The sequence below is a fragment of the Salminus brasiliensis genome, chromosome 1 (genome assembly GCF_030463535.1).
Source record: "Salminus brasiliensis chromosome 1, fSalBra1.hap2, whole genome shotgun sequence".
Taxonomy (NCBI): Eukaryota; Metazoa; Chordata; class Actinopteri; order Characiformes; family Bryconidae; genus Salminus; species Salminus brasiliensis.
Window position 1 is genome coordinate 2910348 of NC_132878.1, and position 24807 is coordinate 2935154.

General features: G+C 40.0%; 1 protein-coding gene across 2 annotated transcripts in view; it reads right to left on the bottom strand.

Moving 5' to 3' along the window:
* zbtb20 (zinc finger and BTB domain containing 20) overlaps positions 1–24807 on the bottom strand; it is a 95964-nt gene that overhangs the window by 2738 nt on the left and 68419 nt on the right. For both annotated transcript variants that reach the window (XM_072692705.1, XM_072692704.1), the window contains 3 exons: positions 17807–17994; positions 7979–9252; positions 6944–7256 (listed from right to left, as the gene is read on the bottom strand). In XM_072692705.1, the coding sequence (XP_072548806.1) occupies positions 6944–7256; positions 7979–9232 (1567 nt within the window). In that variant the 5' untranslated portion in view covers positions 9233–9252; positions 17807–17994. The remainder of the gene's footprint in view (positions 1–6943; positions 7257–7978; positions 9253–17806; positions 17995–24807) is intronic.

Below are 24807 nucleotides of genomic sequence, written 5' to 3' on the forward strand. Positions count from 1 at the left end.
ATTCATCAGAAGGCGTGTCCACACATATTTGGACATATAGTCTACCTTCAGTGCAGACATGCCTTGGTTGAGTTATGGTTGAACTTCTGCTTTAATTGTGCCTGACTCGGTTCAGAATTCTTGGTTCATCATTTTCACCAAACCCACACTTCCTTCCTTATAACACTTTCTGTAAAGCAGCTTTGTGGCACAATCCAGTGTAAAAAGCTCTGCACAGAAAAACACTAAATTGGATCCAACTGAATAACAGATCTCTCTTTTTTTCTTAAGGTCCAGAGAAGAGAAACCGTTGGCTCTGAGTGGTGACGTGGCATTTCTTTAAAGGTTCAGTGAGAAATGTTTAAAAAGGTCATATTAGTATTCAGAGTTAATTAGAAAGTTATATGATCTCCTTATTAATGTAGAGCAGATCTTCCAGTGGTTCATGTCCACGAAGTGCTAATTATTATGCGCATTTGCCCCATCAGAAGCCTTTGATCCTCCAGAGTAGTGGCGTGTGTTGCGGACTTTAATCTCACATAAACGAGCTCTATCTCTTCCTGTGTATATAACACACCAAGCTTCGTATGTAGGCCGGACCCAACACAACCTCACCCATCCACTCCCCAGTTCACTGGGCTCTGTTGTTCCATTAAAGTAACACTTCGGCTGTGTTGTAGCCGTTTTATGGAAGGGTACAACTACGGCCACGTGCTCCATGACTAACCAGAGGTCAAAGTCTGACCGTTGTGTTATGTAATAAAAAAATAACATTCCAGTGAACACTTGAAAGTCACTTTCACTTTAACATAGTAACTTAAGACCAACACGCATTCAGTCAGCTGCCAAGAAAAACAGCCGGGAAACAAGGATACATGCAGGCAAAGCTTCTACTGGAATGAAGTTAAACAAAAGACTTCAGCAACAATAGTAATGATACGACAGCATTACAGGGCAGAGCACATTGCAGTTACAACATACAGCTCTGCGTAAAAGTCTGTCATAAAAAGTTATAAAACTATATAACATTAGAATAAACCCAAATAAACAGAATGTCAGTTGTAAGTGAGTGTCTACCTGTAAAATTCTATAGAACATTAGAATAAACCCAAATAAACATAGTCAGTGGGAGTGTCTACCTGTAATTAACTCTATATAACATTAGAATAAACCCTTATAAACATAAAGTCAGTGGTCAGTGAGAGTGTCTACCTGTAATTAACTCTATATAACATTAGAATAAACCCAAATAAACATAAAGTCAGTGGTCAGTGTGAGTGTCTACCTGTAAATAACTCTATATAACATTAGAATAAACCCAAATAAACATAAAGTCAGTGGTCAGTGAGAGTGTGTACCAGTAATTAACTCTATATAACATTAGAATAAACCCAAATAAACATAAAGTCAGTGGTCAGTGAGAGTGTCTACCTGTAATTAACTCTATATAACATTAGAATAAACCCTTATAAACATAAAGTCAGTGGTCAGTGAGAGTGTCTACCTGTAATTAACTCTATATAACATTAGAATAAACCCACATAAACATAAAGTCAGTGGTCAGTGAGAGTGTCTACCAGTGAGAGTGTCTACCGGGGCAGTGGTGGCTCAGCGGTTAGAGTGCCGGGCTATCGATAACAGGGTTGTGGGTTCGATGTGGTGTTCACTACCAGATGGGTTAAATGCGGAGGACACATTTCGCTGTACAGTGACAAATACGTGCACCTTTACCTTTACCTGTTATTAACTTGATATAACATTAGAATAAACCCAAATAAACATAAAGTCACTGGTCAGTGAGAGTGTCTACCTGTAATTAACTCTATATAACATTAGAATAAACCCAAATAAACATAAAGTCAGTGGTCAGTGAGAGTGTCTACCTGTAATGAACTCTATATAACATTAGAATAAACCCAAATAAACATAAAGTCAGTGGTCAGTGAGAGTGTCTACCTGTAATGAACTCTATATAACATTAGAATAAACCCAAATAAACATAAAGTCAGTGGTCAGTGAGAGTGTCTACCTGTAATTAACTCTATATAACATTAGAATAAACCCTTATAAACATAAAGTCAGTGTTCAGTGAGAGTGTCTACCTGTTATTAACTCAATATAATATTAGAATGAACCTTATAAACATAAAGTCAGTGGTCAGTGAGTGTCTACCTGTTATTAACTCTATATAACACTAGAATAAACCCAAATAAACATAACGTCAGTGGTCAGTGAGAGTGTCTACCTGTAATTAACTCTATATAACATTAGAATAAACCCACATAAACATAAAGTCAGTGGTCAGTGAGAGTGTCTACCAGTGAGAGTGTCTACCGGGGCAGTGGTGGCTCAGCGGTTAGAGTGCCGGGCTATCGATAACAGGGTTGTGGGTTCGATTCCCGGGCTCGGCAACTGTTGGGTCCTTGAGCAAGGCCCTTTACCCTCTCTGCTCCCCGGGCGCTGGAGTTGGCTGCCCACCTCTCTGGGTGTGTGTGTGTACTCACTGCCCCTAACACATGTGTGTGTGTGAGTGTGTGTTCACTACCAGATGGGTTAAATGCGGAGGACACATTTCGCTGTACAGTGACAAATACGTGCACCTTTACCTGTTATTAACTTGATATAACATTAGAATAAACCCAAATAAACATAAAGTCAGTGGTCAGTGAGAGTGTCTACCTGTAATGAACTCTATATAACATTAGAATAAACCCAAATAAACATAAAGTCAGTGGTCAGTGAGAGTGTCTACCTGTAATTAACTCTATATAACATTAGAATAAACCCAAATAAACATAAAGTCAGTGGTCAGTGAGAGTGTCTACCTGTAATGAACTCTATATAACATTAGAATAAACCCAAATAAACATAAAGTCAGTGGTCAGTGAGAGTGTCTACCTGTAATTAACTCTATATAACATTAGAATAAACCCTTATAAACATAAAGTCAGTGTTCAGTGAGAGTGTCTACCTGTTATTAACTCAATATAATATTAGAATGAACCTTATAAACATAAAGTCAGTGGACAGTGAGTGTCTACCTGTTATTAACTCTATATAACACTAGAATAAACCCAAATAAACATAACGTCAGTGATCAGTGAGAGTGTCTACCTGTAATTAACTCTATATAACATTAGAATAAACCCAAATAAACAGAAAGGCAGTGGTTAGTGAGAGTGTCTACCTGTAATTAACTCTATATAACATTAGAATAAACCCAAATAAACAGAAAGGCAGTGGTTAGTGAGAGCGTCTACCTGTAATTAACTCTATATAACATTAGAATAAACCCAAATAAACATAACGTCAGTGGTCAGTGAGAGTGTCTACCTGTAATTAACTCTATATAACATTAGAATAAACTCAAATAAACACAAAGCCAATGGTCAGTGAGAGTGTCTACCTGTAATTAACGCTATATAACATTAGAATAAACTCAAATAAACATAAAGTCAGTGGTCAGTGAGAGTGTCTACCTGTAATTAACTCTATATAACATTAGAATAAACCCAAATAAACAGAAAGTCAGTGGTTAGTGAGTGTCTACCTGTAATTAACTCTATATAACATTAGAATAAACTCAAATAAACACAAAGCCAATGGTCATTGAGAGTGTCTACCTGTAATTAATGCTATATAACATTAGAATAAACTCAAATAAACATAAAGTCAGTGGTCAGTGAGAGTGTCTATCTGTTATTAATGCTATATAACATTAGAATAAATCCTAATAAACAGAAAGTCAGTGGTCAGTGACTGTGGTAAGACAGCTGAAAGACCGGTCTAAGCAATTTTAAATGCTTGATTTGTTCAGAATGGACCAATAGAGATTTTTATGAAATGTACAAATAATGAAGAACTAAAAATAGAAGAACTAGATTTGTTTATTGCTCCAGAAGTTGCTGAAGCTGAGGACAACACAATGGCACTTGGTGACACACTATGTATTATATATGTGATAAATATTTCTGCTTATATTATAAATATAATAGACAGCCATTGCAAAACTTTGGAAATCCTCGGCCAAGTTACAGAATGTTTAGATTTTCTAAGTGTAAATAAATGAAATTTTTTATAGAGACACGCTTCTTTTTAATACACAGTTGCTGTTTATTTACTGCACACTTAAAACATCAGCAATCAGATGTATGAAGCTAATAAAGCTAAAAGGTGAAGCAGCGACGCTGTGAAGGCGTGTTAGGTGTATAACAGTAGAGGTAGAAGCTTTAGGAAGCAGGTAGGCCTGAACAGCGCCTCAGCCACACACTGTACAGCTTTTAAAAAGTGATATTTCAGAGATTTCTGACATTCTGAAGTTTCTGAAAGCCTCTCGACACCCTGCTGTGACTTTCTGAAGTTTAAAAATGTCTCTGGCATATTAGACACAGCAAACACAGCCGTATCTGTTAATCAAATTTAGCCAATCTAGTTCGCACGAGAAGGCGGGCGCGGTTTGTGATCAAGAGCTGCCTTAATGACTGTTAATTATGGTTAATAGAGCGTTGATATGTGCTAATTATTGTGCTCTTTTACTCTAAATAGTGAAGTCTGAATCGTGAACATGACCACTTCTGGGTTCCAGACGTGACGGTAAGAAGCACTTGACCTGAGGTGACTTCAGAAGAGAGCTCTTCACATTTGTGAGGTTCTGCGGCTTAGGCCGAGGTGACGGAGTCACAGCCGCAAAAACTCTCCGCTATGTGATGAGGCAAGCTGTGTCTGTGTTGCCGATGCTTTGGAGAACTCTGGTGTAAATTCGGATGGAAAATGCTTTGTCTGAAAGCCTAAAGCAGCTAAACGCCCTCATTACTCCGATTATTTTAGTATTATTTGTAGTATTTTAGTATTATTTGTAGTATTTCAATATTATTTGTTGTATTATTCAGCAGCAGTAATTCATATAACAGAGGAAAACGCCCATAGACTTAAATAATAACATGGGAATGCTTGTGTATATCGCCGGCTTCAATAATATACTTCATATCGCTATCTATAAAAATGTGACTTTACAGGAGGAGGAAAAAAATTCTTAACTTTCAATAGAAGTCAATGTAGAAAGAATTTATTCCAAGTAATTTTGGAGCATTTATATTGGTCCATTCATAATGAAATTCTGATCCAATATAAAGAACGACAGATTCAGATATGTATGTATGTACGGCATTTAGCAGACGCTCTTATCCAGAGCGACTTACAAGGTTACTGGTATTACAGAGGTGGACCGATGTAGTGTTAGGAGTCTTGCCCAGGGACTCTTATTGGTGTAGCACAGCATAGTCACCCAGACCGGGAATCGAACCCTGGTCTCCCACATGGTGTTGCTGTAATGCAATGATAGGTGGTGGTGTTATCTGTTGCGCCACACCAACCACGATTAGATATTATGAAGAAAAGTGGAAAAAAGTCTATTGAAATGTTGTTAGAAAAGCTGTGTGTGATGTAAATTTGTAAAAATCTCATGTAACGTATTCTTTTTTATTTATATAGTTATTTTACTTATTTCTTGTTTCTCTCAGCCTCATTGTGGTGCGTCAATGCGTTTGTATTTTTTATTCTGAATTTTGAAAAACAAAAAAATCTATTCACAAAACAAAAAAGAAGAAGAAAAACAGCAGAAATTGAGATACAAATCTTTTGCCTGATACCTAGGAAATGCACACCATGCCTGAGAGGTGAGATAGTTCATTCGAAGGTCAGTAACTGACCAATGAATAACCCCTTAAACTACCTATGTCATGCCGGCGGTCCGAAAGTGTTTTTACAAACTTCTGTTAGCAGAGAATAGCCTCAGGAGTTCGGTCAGAAGTCCCTGTAGTTACTGAGTAATACACCTCAGTGTGTGATAAACCTTGGAGTGTGAAGGGGTTAACGGGAAACGACAGTCCGTTTAACGGAGGATTCGTCTTTTGGTTAAGATGCTTTGGGGAAAGTCAAGTCGCTCTCCTGCTTGGTGCAGATTTTCATTTGAAATCATTTTGAATTAATGAATTAATCATAATTGTTGGACATTTTGGCAAACGCTCCCAGAAACAATACCTTTCTGGATTTCTGTCTAATTTCTTCTGCCTATGCAGACAAGGATGTTGCAACACACTGCACATACAGGAAAAACCACCCAGATCTATCAATGATTACCATCTGGTTCCTCTGTACGCTCTGCAGCCTCAGATAGCCAGCGCAATACACGGCTATAATAACTCAACATACACAACCGCATTCCAGCGGAGGCCACCAAACATTTACATTGTAGGTTATTTTAATTCCTGCTACACTATATTGACAAGTATTGGGACGCCTGCTCATTCATTGTTTCTTCTGAAATCAAGGGCATTAAAAGAGGCTGCTTTTGTTGGACTAGAAGAAGAAGAAGAAGAAGAAGACTTCCTACTAGATTTTGGAGAAGCATTGTTGTGAGGATTTGACTGCATTAAGCGACTAGATCAGGATTTGGATAGATGATCACCACCTAACCTCATCATCCCCAACTTATCCCATCCAAAAGTACTGGATGGAGCTTCTCCACCATCATTCCAGAGAACACAGGTCTTCCACTGCTCCATAGCTCAAAGCTGGGGGGCTTTATATACTCCTCTACTAGTCCACATATGGCATTAGGCAGCATGGTGCCAATAGGTTCATGATGTTGATCTGCTCCAGACCGATTCTATTGGTAGTACTTCTTCTCTACTAGACAATTGAGGTTACATTTCTGTATAGAGACTATGAAAGGCTTTAGAAGGTGCCATGCATCCTTATGAGCGCTGCCCTTCAGCAAAACAAGACTCAACCCTCAACAAAAACTCCAAATTCCAATCACAATAAAACATCTCCACAACCACTCAGGAACACAAAGGTGATATTGACAGAATTTCTCCACTAAAACTAAATTGTAAGAGGAGGCGTTTCAGGGCCACACACATTGCAGAGGCCGGGGAAATAAGAGAGGAGACCAGGAGCTTACCAGTGTGCACGAACATGTGTTTGACGTAGTTCTGTTTGGCAGTGAAGGTTTTACAGCAGAGAGTGCAGGCATAAGGTTTCTTCTCGCCCTGCTGGCCCACCCCTGCGCCGGCCTGCTGCTGGGCCCCGGACGGCGGAGGGACGCCGGTGAGGCCGCTGGGGAACGGCGGCATGCTGTGGGGCGGCACGGCCACAAACTGGGGCTGCTGGCTGCCAATGGACTGGGGCAGGCTGAAGAGGAAAGGCTTGTTCTCGCTGGCCGACTGCGTGGCGAAGAGCGTGGGCAGATAGGTGTTGCCCGCGGTTCCCATGACCTGCACATAGGAAATGTTGGATACAATAAATAGACAGAAGTTTTGGGACACCAGGTTTTGATGGGATTCAGCAACATCATCACCATCATCATCATCCCCAACTCTTCCCAGAAGTACTTGATGTATACCATCCGTCATTCCAGAGAACACAGTTCCACTGCTTCACAGCTCATTCAGCATCCATTTGCTCCCGTTTACACATCTGTGTTATAATGATAATGATGGATCCCACTGTCCTCCTAAACTGATCACATCTAAGAAGAAATGGCTTCTTAAGAGTGCTTGGTTAATAAGGGCCTATTGAGGATGTGTTTAAAATGAAATGAATGTACAGAATTCCTCATATCTGAAAAGGGATCCAATCTCAGGACTGCTGTCGTAAATATCTGGCCAATGTTGGTGTAGATGAAGATGAGATCGATTTATATAGCTAATGTAATAAATTAGATAGTTACAGTATATTTTAAAGAGCACATAATGATGAAACTGAATTGTCTAGCTTAAAATAAGCTCGAATACAAGAAAATATACAATAATGACCCTTTAACAATGGTTGCTGTCATGCGAAAGGTCTTTTCTCTTCATTTTGGAGCATTTCTATTGGTTCATTCATCATGAAATTCTGATAATAAAAAGAACAGTAAAAAAACAGCTAAAATGGAGATACAGGGTTTTTGGCTGACAGCGATTAAATGATTAAAACAACAAGTAGTTGAAAGTACCTGTGTGTTGCTGGTCAAAGTCAGCGGCATACGAAGGTTGCTGGCCAGCGTGTCTCCAGGCCGAATGTACAGCTGCCCGCCGGGTATGGACGGGGGCCCGGCAGGGTTGGGTGGCGGCGGCTGGAGCATGGCCACTTCACTGACGGCGTTCTGCTGTTGTCCGTTGTTATCTTCCATGGCCTCCTGGGTCTGCTCCGGGGACGAGTCGGTGACTTCAATCTGCACGGGTGTTCCTCCCTCGCCGTGGGCGCCGTTGTCCCGGCCAAACCCAGACAGGTACTGCTGCTGCTCCACAGAGTCGGCCTCGGTTCCAATGGATGAGCTGACGCCCGAGTCGAAGCTTTCCCCCTTCGGTTCGCTGTCAACGCCCTCCGTCTGCTCGTTGTCTTCCCGGCACTCGTCCAGCCCGTAGCAGCTGTAGTCGTCTCCCTGCTCCTGCTTGATGTGAACGTTGTCTCCTCCGCCTGTATGGAGCCGGACAGGCCTGGGCTGCTTGCGGCAGTGCGTGCTCTCCGACGTGGAAGCCAGGAAGCGCTCCATCTGCTGAGAGCGCTCGTGGATGCGAGTGATCCAAGCTGGGTCCTGACCGCCTTCCTTCTGCTGAAGTGGCAAAGCCGGATCGTAGCCACCAGCGGTGGCCCCAGAAGCGCTGGCATAGTGCGGGCGCTCGCCTCCTCGAGTGCCGTTCTGCAACCCTAAGCCAGTGCAGCTGGAGTAGAGCGAGGAGTACACCCGGTCCAGCCCTTGCTGGGATGTCGCTTGCATGTATCCCGATTCCGCATCGCTGCTGGGGCCAGACGTGCCAGATTCGGGCGTCCCGCGGGGCGTGTCTTGTCCCGAATCTCCGGGGACGACGGGGAAGCTCCCGGGAGCTGCGATTCCGACGTTCTGCGAGACGATCCGTGTGCACTCGTCTATGACCGTCTTGATCTGCAGGATGCTGGCCGCAGTCAGAATCTGCAGCGCCTCGGACTGGGACACCCGGAGCACGCCGCTGTACATGAAGTCGATCAGCTTCTGGACGGACTGAACGGACACCACGGACGGGATCTCGATGTCGCTGTAGCCCAGCAGCAGCTTGTCCTGGAAGAAGGGGCTCCCGGCAGCCAGAACGCACCGGTGGGCTCGCAGCATGCTGCCATGGATCCGAACGGTCACGTCACAGAAGTGCCCGCGGTTTCGCTGCTCATTGAGGGTCTCAAGTACAGAATTGCTGAAGTTGTGAAGGTTGATGTTGTGAATGCGCTCGGTCATCCCCTTGCAACTGATGTCACCTGCACGGCAAACAGGCACACAGAAAAATGCAAATGCTGATGAGTAAGAAGGAGCTGGATTTGAATACAGTTCAGCTTCAGAAATTCCTTTTCTGTATGCAAGTCTTACACAAAGCAGCTGAACTTCCCAAAAGTACAGTGCATTTTGTTTTTCCCCCCCAAGTCTTAATTTGCTTTCGCCTAAAAAAGGGGTTTGGAGACTGATCTGAGATTCTACCATTCAAACGTGCGCTCGGATGCTTGATTCAGTTCAGTGGTATTGAGCAAACACGCTACACTATGTCATCATGTGATTCATAACAGGAAAGAAAAAAAAGTGTGTTTAGTCATCCGGTCATTGAATCATTTAGTAGCAAGTCAAGGCAACTGGACAGCTTGTGGTGTAATTTTAAAAGACGTTATGGCTGAAGAAAAAGCCTCAAATCATCCCAATGGTGTGCACTCAGGTTTCTTCACAGAGTAGCTAAAAGAAGCTAGACTTCCCAAAAACGGTGTTGTGTGGTTTTTTTGTTGTTGTTGCCTGAAATGGTTTCAATGGTTTAAAAACTGAGATTCTACCATTCAGAGTTTGTGTCCTTGTGCTTGATTTAGTTCATTGGTACTGAGCAAACATAGTGGATGACTGTATGATTCATAACGGGAGACTTCTAAATATATACAGTGTAGTAATAATAAGTCAAGGTGACCTGAGGTTTAATCTCAAGGACATTTTTGCAAAGAAAAAGCTTTTAAAACGCTCCTATTAAGCATCCAGAGTAGCTAAACCTTGCTTTCCCACTTTCTCCACAAATTTGGAACAAGAAAGTTCATTATAGCTGATTATAGATTCTATACCATTAAAAAACTGCTATTTTATTTTTGAAAGTAGATTAACTGTCGTACGTTGCTTTCTCTAAACTTACTGTCCAAAGTTAAAATTAACATTTTAAAGCAGGTTTGTTTGTATTTTTAAGCTACGGCTCTAACTGACCCCTACAGTGTACTCAGATACAGCCCACACTCCGGACTGTCTGATATGAGAGAACAGATGGAGTTATATGATATATAATAGTAGCTTTAATCTTAAAGACTTTTCCCTATTTAATCAAATATGTTCCCTATTTAGTATGCAAACAATATGCAGATCTTACACACAGTAGCACAGTGTTTCCCCCTGCAGACTATTCAAATTTCTGCCACTAGATTCGATACCTTATTGACATTGAACAAACATGGTAGGTGTCACTGTGTGAGTTATAACAGGAGGAGGATTTCAGTCAGGCAGGTCATTGAAACGTACAGTAGTCAAGATTACACCACAAGTCCAGATAGATAGACAGATAGACAGATAGATAGATAGATAGATAGATAGATAGATAGATAGATAGATAGATAGATAGACAGACAGATAGATAGACAGATAGATAGATAGATAGACAGACAGACAGAGACAGATAGATAAACATACAGGTAGATAGACAGATAGACAGATAGATAGATAGATAGATAGACAGACAGACAGACAGACAGACAGATAGATAGATAGACAGACAGACAGATAGACAGATAGATAAACATACAGGTAGATAGATAGATAGATAGATAGATAGATAGACAGACAGACAGATAGACAGATAGATAAACATACAGGTAGATAGACAGATAGATAGATAGATAGATAGATAGATAGATAGATAGATAGATAGATAGATAGACAGATAGATAGATAGACAGATAGATAAACATACAGGTAGATAGACAGATAGATAGATAGATAGATAGATAGATAGATAGATAGATAGATAGACATACAGGCAAATAGATAGACATACAGGTACATAGACAAATAGGGATACAGATAGACAGACAGACAGGTAGATAGATAGATAGATAGATAGATAGATAGATAGACAGACAGACAGGTAGATAGACAGACATACAGGCAGATAGACAGATATACAGGCAGATAGACAGATAGATAGACATACAGGTACATAGACAGATAGATAGACAGATAGGGATACAGATAGACAGACAGACAGACAGACAGGTAGATAGACAGATAGGGATACAGATAGACAGACAGACAGACAGACAGGTAGATAGATAGATAGACATACAGGCAGATAGACAGATAGGGACAGATAGATAGATAGATAGATAGACATACAGGCAGATAGACAGATAGATAGACAGACAGACAGACAAATAATCTCACAGATAGATAGACACAGATAGACAGAAGTGAAAGAATGTGTAATAAATATGTATTCATATATAAATATAGGTCATTAGGCTATATGTGGGGCACCGGGGTGATTTAAGGCCTGTGACTCATAGACTCACAACTCTGTGTAATATCTTTTCACATATACACACACACACACACACACACATATATATATATATATATATATATATATAGTGACCTACATCTATCTATCTGACAGTTCTTTACACTGTGTCCAGATTTCATGATGGCTGGACCAATAGAATAAAATGGACCTAAAAAATTAAATTTATGAACACTGATTTCTGTCAAAATTTGCCATTTTGGAGACAAATAAATTAATACAATATTTTTAAAATATTTTTTATATATAATATTTTTAAAATATTTATATATATATATATAGAGAGAGAGAGAGAGAGAGAGAGATGTATAGAAGTATATACAGAGTTGTATTAAAAGTGAATGGAGCAGAATATTCATTTTAAAACAATAGTAAAACCATATAGTCATATCAAAACTGTGTCAAGTCCCCTCTTTCAGCTCTATATCCCACCCCAAAAGCAGCAGGCTGATGCTGGTGGTACCAAAAGCAGCCAACAGACTTCTCAGCGTCCTTTTTTTTAAGGCGGTTCAGTCCGTTTTAAAAAGAACCGCTGCCAAACAGCAGCCGGGGGCCGGTTCAAGCTGAGGAGCCTTCGGCAGACAGGTGGCACTGTTGAGCTGCTCTGAGCCGGCGTCTAGTTTACTTTATGGTTGTTTGTGCAGGAGGCATGTGTTTCCATTCTGCATCAAAAATGAATTAAAACCAAAAATAAATCATCAGGCCACGCTGCTATCATGAAAAATTCTCTCTTTCTTGCCGGGGATTATTTTCAGAAGCCTTCGGAGGCCCGCTCTGACGCCGTACATGTTGGAGGCCATCTGAGAAAACCCAACCATCCAAACAAACACTACTGAACACGGGGCACAAAATGTCTACTTTTGGACGCGGCTCTTCATCTTTCATGGCGGCGAGGCTTTGAAAGTGTTTGCGAGTCTCGCCGAGAGAACACAAACACATCTGAAAATTGATATTAATTGCTGTAGACAGTGGTGACATCAATTCTCTCTCTCTCTCTCTCTGAGAAAACTCATCTCACTGAGTCACACTCAAGCATTCACACACACACACACACACTCTCTCTCTCTCACGTTGCACTTGAAAGCACAATCAGTTCACTCCTTGTCTTTCTCCTTTTCGTTTTCCCGCCCGTGCTCGCTCTGTTCTCCAAAAGAACACGTCACGTTCAAAAAAGCTCAGGTTTTTTTGCACTTCCAAGTCTCCCTTTTAGCTCTCTGACACCTCCTGGTGAACCAAATTATCATTAGACTATTAGACAGAGCCCCGTCTCCGCAAACGGCGCATAATTATCAAACCAAAAATGTCAAATTAGCAGCATCCCTCAGTTAGGCAGAAAGTTAAATGTTAGAGACGTGCTAAGAGGTTATGAAAACAAGCCTCTGCAAGCAAACACAGACTCATTGGAACATCTGATTATAGTCACTTTTCAATACTTCAATCCCGTGACTCACAGAAAAATCGCAAACAACAGAATTCCTGCTATGCGGCCTTTGCGAAGCGAGAATGACAGAGGTCGCCATCTCTTGGAAATGTTCTTCAACTCTGAAGGTTACGCAGATGAATCAAAGACAGAGTGAAAGAAAGTGTGAGTGTGTGTGTGTGTGTGTGTTTGGGAGAAAATCTGTCAAAGCTGAGTGTACTTGAGTGTGTCTCTAAATACACTATCCAACGTCCAAATGTTTGTGGACACCTCTTCTAGCGAGTGCATTATTCAGCTACTTGAAGTTGACACAGATGCAGTCCTGCAAGAGTCCTGCCAGTAGAATAGCCTAATGCCTAATAATGCCAGACGTGGGCTTTAGAGGGGTATATAAAGACCCCCAGCATTGAGCTGTGGAGCAGTGGAAGAAGATGATGATGGTGGTGGCGCTCCATCCAGTCCTTTTGTGTTGTGAGTTGGTGATGATGAGGTGGGGTGGTGATCATCATCATCATCATCATCTAACACTCCTGACCGCACTAACGCTCTTGTTTCTGAATGCAATCAAATCCTGACAGCAATGCTCCTCCTCCAAAATCTAGTAGAAAGCCTTCCTTCTTCTCTGGACAGTAGAGACTTAGTTACTCCAACAAAAGCAGGAAGAAACAGTGACTAAGCAGGTGTCCCAATACTTTTGTCCGCGTAATTGCTGTGTTGTGTTGCTGAAGGCGTGTTCGTGGAGTGTTTATCTGGAGATCCATGGACATCTTGTTTAAGGACCGGAAAAGGGCTGAATACACGCCTGTGTGTTTGCGCAGAAAAATTCCCCAAATTCCTGGACAGTGTTTGAATGTGGAATATGTGCCGGAACAAGTGCACTTAAGTCCATGATTATTTTATGTTTGTTAAAAAATGACCATCTGAAGGCCTGAATGGTCCAGCAGATGATGTATGTCAATAACAGGGCAACTGAGGCCTACCTCCCAAACCACAGGCTTCAGCTCTACCCGCTGCATTAATGAACGCACCTCTAATAGTGATGCACTATTTTTTAACACACTACTTAGTGTGGTAATGTGCGGTTTGGAACACAGCCTCGTTTAAGGGATGTGCGCGAGTCGTAACTCACTTTTACACAACCTCTCTTTATCTCCAGAAATGAAACAGGCTGGTTTTTGCCGTGCCTCTTTTTCTACAGCGAATTTTAAGTGGGCTGTTTTTGCAGCTGTGCTTCCCTGTAGACGCTGGCATGCAAATGTTTGGGCACCTCTAGTCAAAATTTCGATTACTGTGAATAATTAAGTGAGTAGAAGATTAACTGATCTCCGCAAGGCAGACAAAGCAAGATAAGACTATAAGGAGACAGCGGAGAGTTTTCTGGAAGCCGTTCCCTCGGTTTCTAATGTTGTTAAGAAATGCCGGTTAACAGGAACGCTGGAGGTCAAGTCGACATCTGGATGACCATAAAAAAGCTTTCTGAGTGAACTGCTGGTAGGATTCATAGAAAGACCAATCAGAAGCCCTGTAAGAACCTTCAGGAAGATTTAGCCGGCTCTGGAGTGGTGGTGCACTGCTCTACTGTGCAGCAACACCTGCACCAATACATGCTCTTCATGGAGGACCTTCCTGCATTCAGCCTCAAAGGCCTGTGTGTGGACACCCCTTCTAATAAAAGCACTCAGCTACTTTAAGCTGCACCCATTACTGACGCAGATGTGCAAATACACACACACAGCTTGTCTAGACCCTGTAGAGAAGAAGTACTGCCAATAGAATAGGACTCTCTGGAGCAGATCAACACTGATGAAGCTATTGGCTCCATGCTGCCTAAAGCCAGGCGTGGGCTAGAGGGGTATAAAGACCCCCAGCATTGAGGAGCTGTGGAGCAGTGGAGGAGCTGTGTTCTGTGGAATGATGATGGTGGTGGAGCTCCATCCAGTACTTTTGGGATAAGTTGGGGAGTTTGGGATGATGAGGTGGGGTGGTGGTGATCATCATCCAACATCCTGACATCGCTAACACTCACACAGCAATGCTCCTCCTCCAAAATCTAGTAGGAAGTCTTCTACTCTGGACAGTAGAGACAGTTACTCCAACAAAAGCAGGATCAGCTCTTTTAATACCCTTGATTTCAGAAGAAACCATGAATGAGCAGGTGTCCCAATACTTTTGTCCATTTAGTGTAAACAGATGTTTGGGCTATGCTTGGAGACGAAAGGGTGCAGAGGTTCATGTAAAGAAAACCTCTCCAACTGTTAAACGGGGACGTGGGTGGATCAAGCTTTGGGTTTGTGTTGCATCCAGTGGCACAGGAAACATTTCACCGGTAGAGGAAGTGAAACATCAGCAAATTCTGGAAGTAAACATCTAACATCTCACCGTCCAAGCTGAGATCCTAAACACACCTCAGAATCCACAATGGACTACCTCAAGAGGAGCTAGAGGAAGGTTTAGCTGTGGCCCCCGCAGTCCCCCAACCTAAACATCATCACACATCTGTGGGTAGACCTCATAAGAGCAGAGCAGCAAGACGACCCAAGAACCTCACAGAGCTTGAAGACTTCGGGGTGACAATCCCCTGAATAAGAGCTGCTACAGAAAGCGTGTACTAGCTGTGATACTCGCCAGAGAAGGGGGGTTACTAAGTCCTGATCCTACAAGGTACCCAAACTTTTGCTTCTTTTGCTTTTCTTTTTTTTAAAGTTAAAAATGTGAAGTAAACTGGCTTTCCATGATACGAGCTCCTCCTTTGGTGTAGTATAGTGTGTGAACTCTGTGATATGAGCCCTGAGCATATTCGCCTATAACAGCAGTGTAGCTCCACCCATTCTTGCTGAAGTTCATATCCCAGCTTAACGACTATACCCTGTTTCACTGTTGAGTGAGGTCAGCCAATCAGAACATTTACATGTAAATATCAGTCTGAAAGGTACAGTAACAATACTAAGTGATGCTAATAGTAGAAAATATATATATAAAACTGTTATAAAGATAATATAAACAGACATTATACAGTGTTGTGGAGTGTTAAGGAGTGTGTGTATTGCAGGTTATAGTAAAGTAATTAGATGCACTTGAATTAATTGTTTTATTTAAAACTGTTGATGAACGTGTAATTACACAAGGGTATCTACTATATATTATTAAGTATCCACTATGAATTATTCAGTACCAACAAAAAATATTCTGTGACCACTATGAATTATTCAGTATCTACTATGAATTATTCTGTATCCACTATGAATTGTTCAGTATCCATTATGAATTTTTCAGTACCAACAAAAAATATTCTGTGACCACTATGAATCATTCAGTATCTACTACGAATTATTCCATATCCACTATGAATTATTCAGTATCCACTATGAATTATTCAGTATCTACTATGAATTATTCAGTATCTATTATGAATTATTCAGTATCTATTATGAATTATTCAGTATCTACTATGAATTATTCAGTATCTACTATGAATTATTCCGTATCTACTATGAATTATTCCGTATCTACTATGAATTATCCACTATTAGAAATTACATTGTTCTGGATATATATTATATGCATGCTGTCGTGGATGAGTGGAAATGTCTGTAGGGGTGTTTAAGGGGGATGTTTAAGGGGGATGTTTAAGGGGGGATGTTTAAGTGTGTGTGTGATAGAGAAACACACTCTGTTGGCCTGGTGTGTACTCTGGTGTGTATACTGTGTGGTCTGGAGTAATGCGAGAGCATTTAAATGAATCCTCTGTTTGTCTTGTATTTTATTTTTGTTCCCCTGAGCTCACGTGTGGGTTTATGAATGAGACGTGGAACGAGTCATTTTGGAGCATTTTGATTGGTCCATTCATCATGAGGTGTTCACACAATGAGCAGAAGAGCAAATGGTTTAAATAGAGGAGCAGAAGGAAAGGCCTTCTGAACTTTCAGTGGAATAAATGGATTGTGAAACATTTCTGTTGAAATTCTTTATACAATCTAAAAACCACCGGATTTACATTATGTCAGAAATTCCGGGAAAAATCCCAGCATGCTATTTTGTTAGAACAGTGATAACTATATACAATACTGTGCAGAGGTTTTAGCCCCCTATATACATATACGCTACTTAACATCCTAAATGGCTGGTGTCCCGCCACTTTACAGATGTTCCTGTAGTTACTGAGTGATAAACCCTAGTGTGTAATAAGCCCTGGAGCGTGAAGGGGTTAAAGTCTCTCAGCAGTGAGAGAGTTCTACAGTAGAAGCTCCAGATCTCATCAGAACAGATAAAGCAGCTGAACATAAATCCAGTAAAAAGGAGAAACAAGAGCTTCTCATTCTGAAGAAAGAAAGTAGTGAGATCTTGTCGGTGAGCTAGTCTGAAGAACAGAGCTCGGTTCCTCCAGGGTTCTCCTGGACGCCCCCCAGTCCAGCCAGCACAGCGTGGAGGATGTGTTCAACTCCATCAGCAGCAGCAGCAGCAGCAGCAGCAGCAGCTCACCTGATTTACCATCATTAAGCCCTGATTTACCACCAAACCAGGTGTTGATCTGAGGAGAACTCTAAATAATACTAGACTCCATGAGAGAGGAGAACTTTGGAGATGTTCTAATGATGAACACAGTGATGGAGAACCTCCACCACCTTCTGTAGGAGTGATAATATTAGTGTTTATTCTAATATCAGTGATTTACTGAGCAGATCTGCAGCTCTGCACTCTGATTTACAAAGGAGGGGTAAAACTTTTGCACAGTACTGTTTGTTTATACAGTATACATCAGTGTGTGTGTTTGTGTGTGTGTTGGAAGCTGAGGTATACTTACAGTCTGATGGCGCTCTGTAGGGTAGTGGTGTGTGTGTGTGTGTGTGTGTGTGTGGTGGCACAGAGAGGCACAGGGGCAGGATGCTACAGGTTTGCTGGTGCTGGCGAGTGTGTGAGGAGAGCCGCCGGACGCTCACTTCATCTCTCTCTCGGCCGTCGTCCAAACCTCACACAGTCTTCACGATCGCCCTGCCAACACACACACACACACCGGAGAGAGAAAGAGAGAGAGCAGAGGAGACACGTTACAAACCTTAAACTCTTTAAAATTGATTATTGATTTATTTTATAATGTATTATTCAGCATTTACATCAAACTGTTCAGGATCCACTATGAATTATTGCATATTCATCATGAACTGTTCTGTATCCACACACTTATTCAGTATCCACTATAAATGATTCAGTATCTACTAAGAATTATTCAGTATCCACTATGAATTTTCAGTATCCATTGTGAATTGTTTTGGTATCCACTATGAATTATTCAGTACCCACTATGAATGATTCAGTATCTACTACAAACCCTCAGTAACTATTCTGAATGATCTATTATCTACTATGAATTGCTCAGTATGTACTGTGGTATTAATTATTCACTATTCACTATAGAATATTCGAACTATTATTCATTATTTAGTAAACAATATTAATGAAGCAGTAACTACTATTAATTATTCACTATATAGAATAAACTATAAAGCAAGTCTTTGGGATGCACAAGGATGTGATATTGGTATCGGCATCAGACAGAACTATTTATTAAAGAGCTCCAGAAAAGCAAAAATATCAAAACTAAATATGTGAATTTAAATATCTGCACTTTATTTATTTATTTATTTATTTATTTATCTATCTATCTATCATTTGGAACCCTACAGGAAATTGTTAGATTTCTCTGTAAGGCTGATCCAGGTGGGTTTAGCCCTGGTTTGTCATGTTAAGAAACTCTTATATATCACAGATAGGCTCGTAAAAAACTGAAGGACACAAAGGAAGCATGGACCTGCAGTATCGGTCCCATAACACATCCTTAGTAACAACTACACATTATTCAGCGTCTGCTGTAACAGTAATGTGTAATCTGAGAGTGAGGAACTGAAGTGTGGACTGGCATGTTGTTTAAGGGGTTAACACCTGCTTTCACATCGAGACTGTTCAGAATTAGCATAAAGAAATTTAAAATTCATTTATTCTTGAGATTTTTTGGAGAGTACAAATGGGTGAGGAGGTTGTGAAAGAAAAGTGCCAACGAGATCCCAAATGATAGACGAAAAAAATAAAAGGCACCGGAACTGCGCAAAAAAAGAAGAAAGAAGTAACAAGCTGAGGAAAAAAGGCTGAGAGCTCTGGCGCCCTTCACGAGCACATGAAACCAGCTCCAAAACATCTAATCTCTCCTTCATGCTCCACTGGACACTCTTATGTGGGGAAAATAGACACCAAATACCCCCAAATACCCCCAAATCTCCACAAATCTCCACAAAGTTCAACAACACAATGGCCACCGACTCACAGACAACAGAGCTGCAACGTAACACAGGCACAGGAATCACTCGGAGCCGAAGGTCTTTGACTGAAGTGAACTGAACAGAATCAGACTGAATTAATACGAACTGATGAGCTGAATTAAAGGAAACTGAACTGATCTGATCTGATCTGATCTGATCTGATCTGAACTGATCTGATCTTAACTGAACTGAACTGAACTAAACAGAATCAGACCAAATTGAACCGAACTGATGGGCTGAATTAAAGAAAAACAGTTTTACTGCAATGATCTGATTTGCTCTGATCTTATCTGAACTTAACTGATCTTAACTGAACTAAAATGATCTGAACTAAATGTAATTATTTTGAACTGAATTAGACTGAGCCAAGTTGATTTAAACCAAACTAAACTAGAGTGAAGTGATTTGAACTGAATTAAAACTAAACTGAACTAAAAAAAACAGGTTGATTTTATTTATTTTTGGGGGATTTGAGTGGAATTAACTGAATTTAATCAAGAGGGTCAAGATAAACTAAACTGAACAGACCTAAACTGAACTGAACAGAAGTGATTCAAACTGAATGAAATCAGATTGAATTGAGTAGATTTAAAATGATTAACAACTAAATAAAACGAATGAATGAACTGGTTTGTTGAATTAAGCTTAACTTAACTGAACTGAACTGAACTGTAAAAACTGAAGTGAAGTGGATTAACTGAGCTGAACTGAACCGAATTTAGTTTAATTGACTGAATTGAAGTAGAATTTTGATCTGAACTGATCTGAAATGCACTTTATTACTAAATCACTTAATTTGATTGTGCCAGTTTGAATAGAACCAAACTGAATTAAACTGAACGTAATGAAATGAAGTGGTTTACTGAACTAAACTGAATTAAACTGAACAGCATTACTGAACTGTGTGTGTGTGAGAGAGCAAGAGCTGTGGAACCCACAGAGTTTACAACGTGGAGAAGACACACACACACACGCACACACACACACACACACACACACACACACCATGGCTGATTACAGGGTCAGCGTAGGCCAGAGGGAAATCATACACTCCCAGAGCCAGGTGTGTTTGTAGAGGAAACCGACGGTCAAACCTGCCACACTGCAGCCAGGCAGCACCTTCCGGACTACCAAACACACACACACACACACACACACACACACACACACACACACACACAGCCTCTTATCTTAGTATAGTCACTGAGAGGTAACTGAATGCCCAGTCATTTCGGTCAGGCTGATGCAAGATCTGTAGTAGGAGTTCTTGGTAATATCATGAAGTTTCCCAAATATCACATGATCGCAGTATCAGACTCTTAATGCACAGCAGTAATAAAGCTCTAATTCACTGTAATAATATATGGCTATATTATATAGTATCACAAACAGGCAGACAGGAAGCGCATTACTAAAAATATTTATTTATTAATTATATTTATTAATTATATTTATTATTGATTTGTCTCTTTTAATAACATACACTGCAGTCAGGGCTGCGCAATAGGTCACATGTTAATCATAATCACAATACTGAAATCTAATATGCAAATGAGCCCTTTTACTGACCCTACTGTGAGCCTCCTGACCAATCACTGAATCAAAAGAGCTTCTGCAGGTGTTTAGGTGAAGTGTGGTATTCGTGTTATTAATAATGCAAATCATGGCATAAATGTAATATATCAGACCTGATCTGAACTGAATTCAACTGAATTTTATTGCCATGATCTGAACTGATCTAAACGTGCACTGAACTGAATCCAGGGCTGGACTGAGCCAAGTCCAACAGAATTAAACTGAATTAAACTGACATGAATCAAACTCAATTAAACTAAATTAAACTGACGTGAATCAAACTGAATTAAACTGACGTGAATCAAACTGAATCAAACTGAATTAAACTGACGTGAATCAAACGGAATCAAACTGAATTAAACTGACATGAATCAAACTGAATTAAACTGACGTCAATCAAACTGAATTAAACTGACGTCAATCAAACTGAATCAAACTGAATTTAACTGACGTAAATCAAACTGAATTAAACTGACGCCATTCAAACTGAATTCACATGAATTTAACTGACGTGAATCAAACTGAATCAAACTAAATTAAACCGACTGAAACTGAATCTTAAACTTAATGGAAAGGGCTGATCTGAATGGGATGGAACTGGATCGAACTAAATTGAATGAAACTGAATTGAACACTGAACTATGTGTGTGTGTGTGTGTGTGTGTGTGTGTGTGTGTGAGAGAGAGAGAGAGAGAGAGAGAGAGAGAGAGAGCTGTGAAATCCACAAGCTTTATAAAGTACTCATGTTATCCCATGTAATTATTGTAAACAATTTTGGTCAAAATTATGCAGATCATGTCACATTACTGATTATCCAGGATTTTATATTATGTGTGTATATATATCCAAAACAGCAACTATACAGGTGGTTAAATAGACGCCAGTGTAAAATGAAGGGAAGCAGACGTCTGAAGCTCTAACAAAAGCTTGGTTCTAGATAAGCTCCCCCAGTCAGAGCTGGAGTTCTACAGTGGAGGTTCTAGATAAGCTCCCCCAGTCAGAGCTGAAGTTCTACAGTGGAGGTTCTACATAAGCTCCCCCAGTCAGAGCTGGAGTTCTACAGTGGAGGTGAAGGGAAGCAGACGTCTGAAGCGCTAATAAAAGCTTGGTTCTAGATAAGCTCCCCCAGTCAGAGCTGGAGTTCTACAGTGGAGGTTCTAGATAAGCTCCCCCAGTCAGAGCTGGAGTTCTACTACAGTGGAGGAGAAGGGAAGCAGACGTCTGAAGCTCTAATAAAAGCTCTTCACAGAAAGTTCTTCACCTAATGGTGATGAAGACGCTGCCTGATGCCTGAGCCACTGTTCTACCAGAGTTCTGAGAAGAGTTCGGCTCTAGAACCTGCTTTAAAAACCACATATCATTAAAGCGGTGGAGGGATACATGCTAAGCGCTGTGGCAAAAGATAGTCCCTATAGTTTACCATCATCATCATTCCATATGAAGCTCAGAAGACCCGTGTAGCTTCACTGGTGGGTTCGGCTAGTTCAAAAAATGGCTGTATTTAAACACCACTGTAAAGAAAGCAGAGTGGGTAAGGTTCTCTACAGGGAACCAGGGTTTTACACCAAACCCCGCTCTGTTCACTGTTCACCTCACACACTGCATTATGCAGAAACAGAGGAAGTTTAGGTCACTTCTAACACGGTGACTGAAAACCGGCACTGCTGCGTGCCTCCAACATACAGAGATGGACGATTTACCGGCCAGTTTAAGCCGCCGCCGCATCAGACGGACGATCTAGAGAAGATTCCAGAGGCGCTCGCTCACGCTGCATGAAAAAGTGGAGCAGTGAGGAATTATTAACGCGTTCTGAAAAACTAAAGATAATGATGCATGCGCAATTGTGGTGGCACCGGGGGCTCGTGGGTAGATCGGGGGGTTTGTGAGAGGCTGGTTAAGAATGTGTTTCAATTTCGCTCTCATTCTGATCTGCTGAACCATGACTGATTAAAAAAATTCCTCTATAAGTAAAGAAAATATGAACGTTACACACGCACACAAAACGCCGGCACGCTTTGGAAATGGAGTCGCTCGCCTTCTTCGTTTCTGTCTAAAGCCTCTCAATGTAAGGCCTACATTTATAAAAAGCCTTCGGAAAAATGCTCAGTACAAACATACCATTACAATCAGAATGAACTACAGCTATTTCTCCTCAGATATCCAGTTTCACACCCTCTTCTCTCTTTCACACACACACACACACACAGGCTAGAACTTGGTGTCCCACCATAAAATCTCTTTAAACACGTTTTATTTGTGACGATTACACAATATGCTGTTCAATAATAACGCAAGTGAGATTCCTGAAGGAGCAGCAATGCCACGGCTAAACAGCACAACAACAAAACACTGCTTCCATTACATCATAATAACATAAATAATATGTCCTGTATGTATTATTACATCCCATCTGCAAGTACTTTTATATAATACCATTATATAATATATATATGTAATTGTATTATAATATATATATATATATATATATATATATATATATATATATATATATATGCCAATATGTAATAAGAAAAAACCCATATGTATTATATATGTGCAAGTACCTCTATATAATAATGATATAACCCATATAAGTAAAGGTTTTTTCACATATATATGACTCTCTCTCTCTCTCTCTCTATACATATATATATATATATATATATATATATATATATATATATATATATATACACACACAATAATATATAGCCTTGGAAAGGAAAGGGAGAAAAAAACTTTTGTAACTTTATATGGTGTATATCATTATTATATAGAGGTACCTGCACACACACACACACACACACACACACACACACACACATATATATATATATATATATATATATATATATATATATATATATATATATGTATATGTGGTCATTTTACGGTTACATATAGATACTTATACACTACATTTACATGCACATTTATATTTTGGGAATTTCCCCACTGCGGGACTAATAAAGGACTATCTTATCTTATCTTATCTTACAGCACAGTACGTCCCGTTCTCTACCCATATATATATATATATAATATGACCCTATGTGTAAAATTAGCCTATATATATATATATATATATATATATATGTATATATATATATATATACACATACATATATATATATATATATATATATATATATATATATAGGCTAATATATATATATATATATATATATATATATATATATATATATATATACACACACACACAATAATATATATCCTTACTGTCCCAATGAGAAGAAGAAAAACCTTTGTAACTGTATATGGTCTATATCATTATTATATAGAGGTACTTGCACATATATAATACATATGGGTTCATTTTATGGTTACATATAGATACTTATACACTTTATTTACATGCACAGCACAGTATGTCCCTTTCTCTATGTATTTACTCAGTTTTACTGTTAGTACAGTAACAGTACAGTAACTCCGGACCTTAATCACCCAGTCTTCATGCACACATTTGCACATGCACGTTTTATTATTTGTATATTTATTGTATTTATTGTCTTTGTGCTTATTGTCTCTGCCGCCTGTCTCGTGTTTTGTCTATTGACCTTGCACTATTGTATGTCCTAGCTATTCTGCACCGGAGACGTAGCCTAACTCTGCAAGCCTGTATTAGTGATTAATATAACGACAATGAAGTTGAATTGAACTGAATGGTATTATATATGTGTAAGTGCCTATATGTAACACAAATATACCCCATATGTATTTCTGTACCTACCTATAAGTGAAATCGGCCCGCTCCCCCCCCAAATTGTTTCAATGACTGTGTACTCAAGCTGCACAGACTCCACAGCTTTGTGTCAAAGCCTCCTGAGAGTCGTCGAACCCCAGCTGAAGTGGCAGAGAATCTGTTAGCTGTAAAACTACTACAAACCAACCCTGA